Below are 2,171 nucleotides of genomic sequence, written 5' to 3' on the forward strand. Positions count from 1 at the left end.
GAATATCAGATCCAACTCTTCTTGATATTTGGGGAAGATCAAATCTAGATCAGAACAGAGCTCAGGACCATCTCTATGTATTTCTATCAGTAGTAGTAGTTGTTGTTGTTGTTTTAAAGAAACGTAACTAAGGAATCCTGAAATGAATGTTTCTAACATAAAACAGCTTGGGGTGGGTCAACCTTCAGGTTGAGTTAATTTGACAGCATCCCTTTAACTTTCACAAGAGCGATCATTTAACGAATACTGAATTGTGACCAAAGCAGAAAATTAAAATGCGGAGCAAACTTTCAGTAGCATCCCAGAATTACTTTATTCATGATTTCATTGGTAAAGCTGGTTTCCTTCCACCTGCAGGAAAATATCACATGGTAGAAACAGCGCTCAAAGTGGCTGACCCTGTGAGGTGCTGGTGAATACCTTCAGCTCCCACCAAGTACAGAGGGAGTCAAGGGCCTTCAGCCCCTTCTAGTAGCATTGGTCCCAAAGCTAGCAGGAATTCCGAGCTTTTTCTGTAGCAGATGCAGAGATCTGGTTATTATCGCACTGAACACTAAAAAATTGAAAGACTCAAAGATTAAAGGAAATTAATTATCACTCCCTTTTTTAATACATTTTAAATGCCCAGACTTATTTTGCAGTGCTCACTACTATTTTACTACATACTCCTGAGGCCTGCTCCTTCATTTCAGACCTCCCCAGGAGCTTTGCCTGCATTGTTTCCTATCTGAAGGACTAAATACAAGTGATACATTTCTTCTTCTGATTGAAGTAAGGGTGTGGCCACATATATCCTAATAGGTACTTTTTATTCATTTATATAAATTATTATTTTAACTGGGACATGTTGTATTTGGAAACACTGTAGACCTTCAGAAAGAGGGTCCCCAGATTATTGCCTATGTTTCAAGATTCAGCCTCTCCCAATCCACATTTCTGAAGTGATGTTGAAAATAGCTATTTAGTGCTGATAAAGCATAATTTCACAGTATGACGATACAGAAGAGTTTATCGTGATACAGAAGAGTTCATAAATTTAAATGAACGGATTTGATTCCAATTTTGAACACACTTCATAATCCTCTCGCCTTCACCATTTCGGCCTTTCATCTAAATGCCTTAAAGCACTTTATGAGCACCAATTAATTAAAACTCACATCACCCCTGTGAGGTAGAAAATTATTATTTTACAGGCAGGAAAACTGGGGCATAAAGAGGAAAAGTGACTAGACTAAGTTTGCACCAAATCAGTGGCAGGGCTGAGAACAGAACCCAAGAGTCCTAGTTCTCGGCTTGCTGCTCTAACCAAAAGATCACATGGAATCCTAGTTAAAATTGCAAACTTTGTCCTTTGTAAAAAAATAAAATAAAAAGACACAACCCCAAACAGTGGAAGCATTAAAAAAATATAGTCACATTATTCAAGTATTTTTACCAGGTGCCACAACAGCGATTAGTGTTAAGCGACTGCTGGAGTGCACAGCCGGATCCGTTTTTGTTTTTTACTGAAACTGATTGACAAATTCTTCTCTTCTGATAATAGAGGAATGGTGGTAGCGGTCTCGAGAGGCAAAATCTGCATTCTCTTCAGTGAGCTGAGTGGTCTCCATGCCAACTGTTGCAAAGGATGGTGTAACAACAATCTGCTCCTCTGGGGATGGCCTTCTCCTGAAAACAGACAAACACACAACCTTCAGATGTCCCATTGTTTCCCAATCTATCAGCAGCTGTGCTTTGAACTATGTAAACAAAACAAATCGAACCTCTGATGCACAAAGACTTAGAAAAAAGACACTAAAAACTTTTCTTGGTGGCTATGTGAGTTGCAGAACTCAGAGAACATTTTCCTCTACTAGAAAAAAATAGTAACCTTGCTTACAAAAATATCCCTCCTCTCCCTGGTTGCTGTCCAGTTCAGGGCCGGCTCTAGGCACCAGGCACCCAAGCACATGCTTGGGGCGGCACCTGGTAAGGGGCGGCGGGGGGAGCATGGCGCGGCATTCCGCGGGGGGAGGCGCTCTGGCGGCGCGGCGCTGGGGGGGGTGGGCTCCGGTTGTGCGGGGCTCGGCGAGGGGGCGGCGTGGGCGCGGCGCTGGAAGGGGGTTCCGGCGGCACTTAGCGGGGGAGAGGAGGGATATTTTTGGAAGCAAGGTTACTATTTTTTTCTAGTA

The 2,171-nt window shown here is 42.6% G+C and overlaps 1 protein-coding gene across 3 annotated transcripts in view; it reads right to left on the reverse strand.

Annotated features, from left to right (window-relative positions):
* Window positions 1-294: 294 nt before the first annotated feature.
* SLC12A8 (solute carrier family 12 member 8) overlaps window positions 295-2,171 on the reverse strand; it is an 88,288-nt gene continuing 86,411 nt past the window's right edge. For all 3 annotated transcript variants that reach the window (XM_034786255.1, XM_034786257.1, XM_034786256.1), the window contains one exon: window positions 295-1,668. In XM_034786255.1, coding sequence (XP_034642146.1) covers window positions 1,503-1,668 — 166 coding nt within the window. In that variant the 3' untranslated portion in view covers window positions 295-1,502. The remainder of the gene's footprint in view (window positions 1,669-2,171) is intronic.

The sequence above is a fragment of the Trachemys scripta genome, chromosome 11 (genome assembly GCF_013100865.1).
Source record: "Trachemys scripta elegans isolate TJP31775 chromosome 11, CAS_Tse_1.0, whole genome shotgun sequence".
NCBI lineage: Eukaryota > Metazoa > Chordata > Testudines > Emydidae > Trachemys > Trachemys scripta.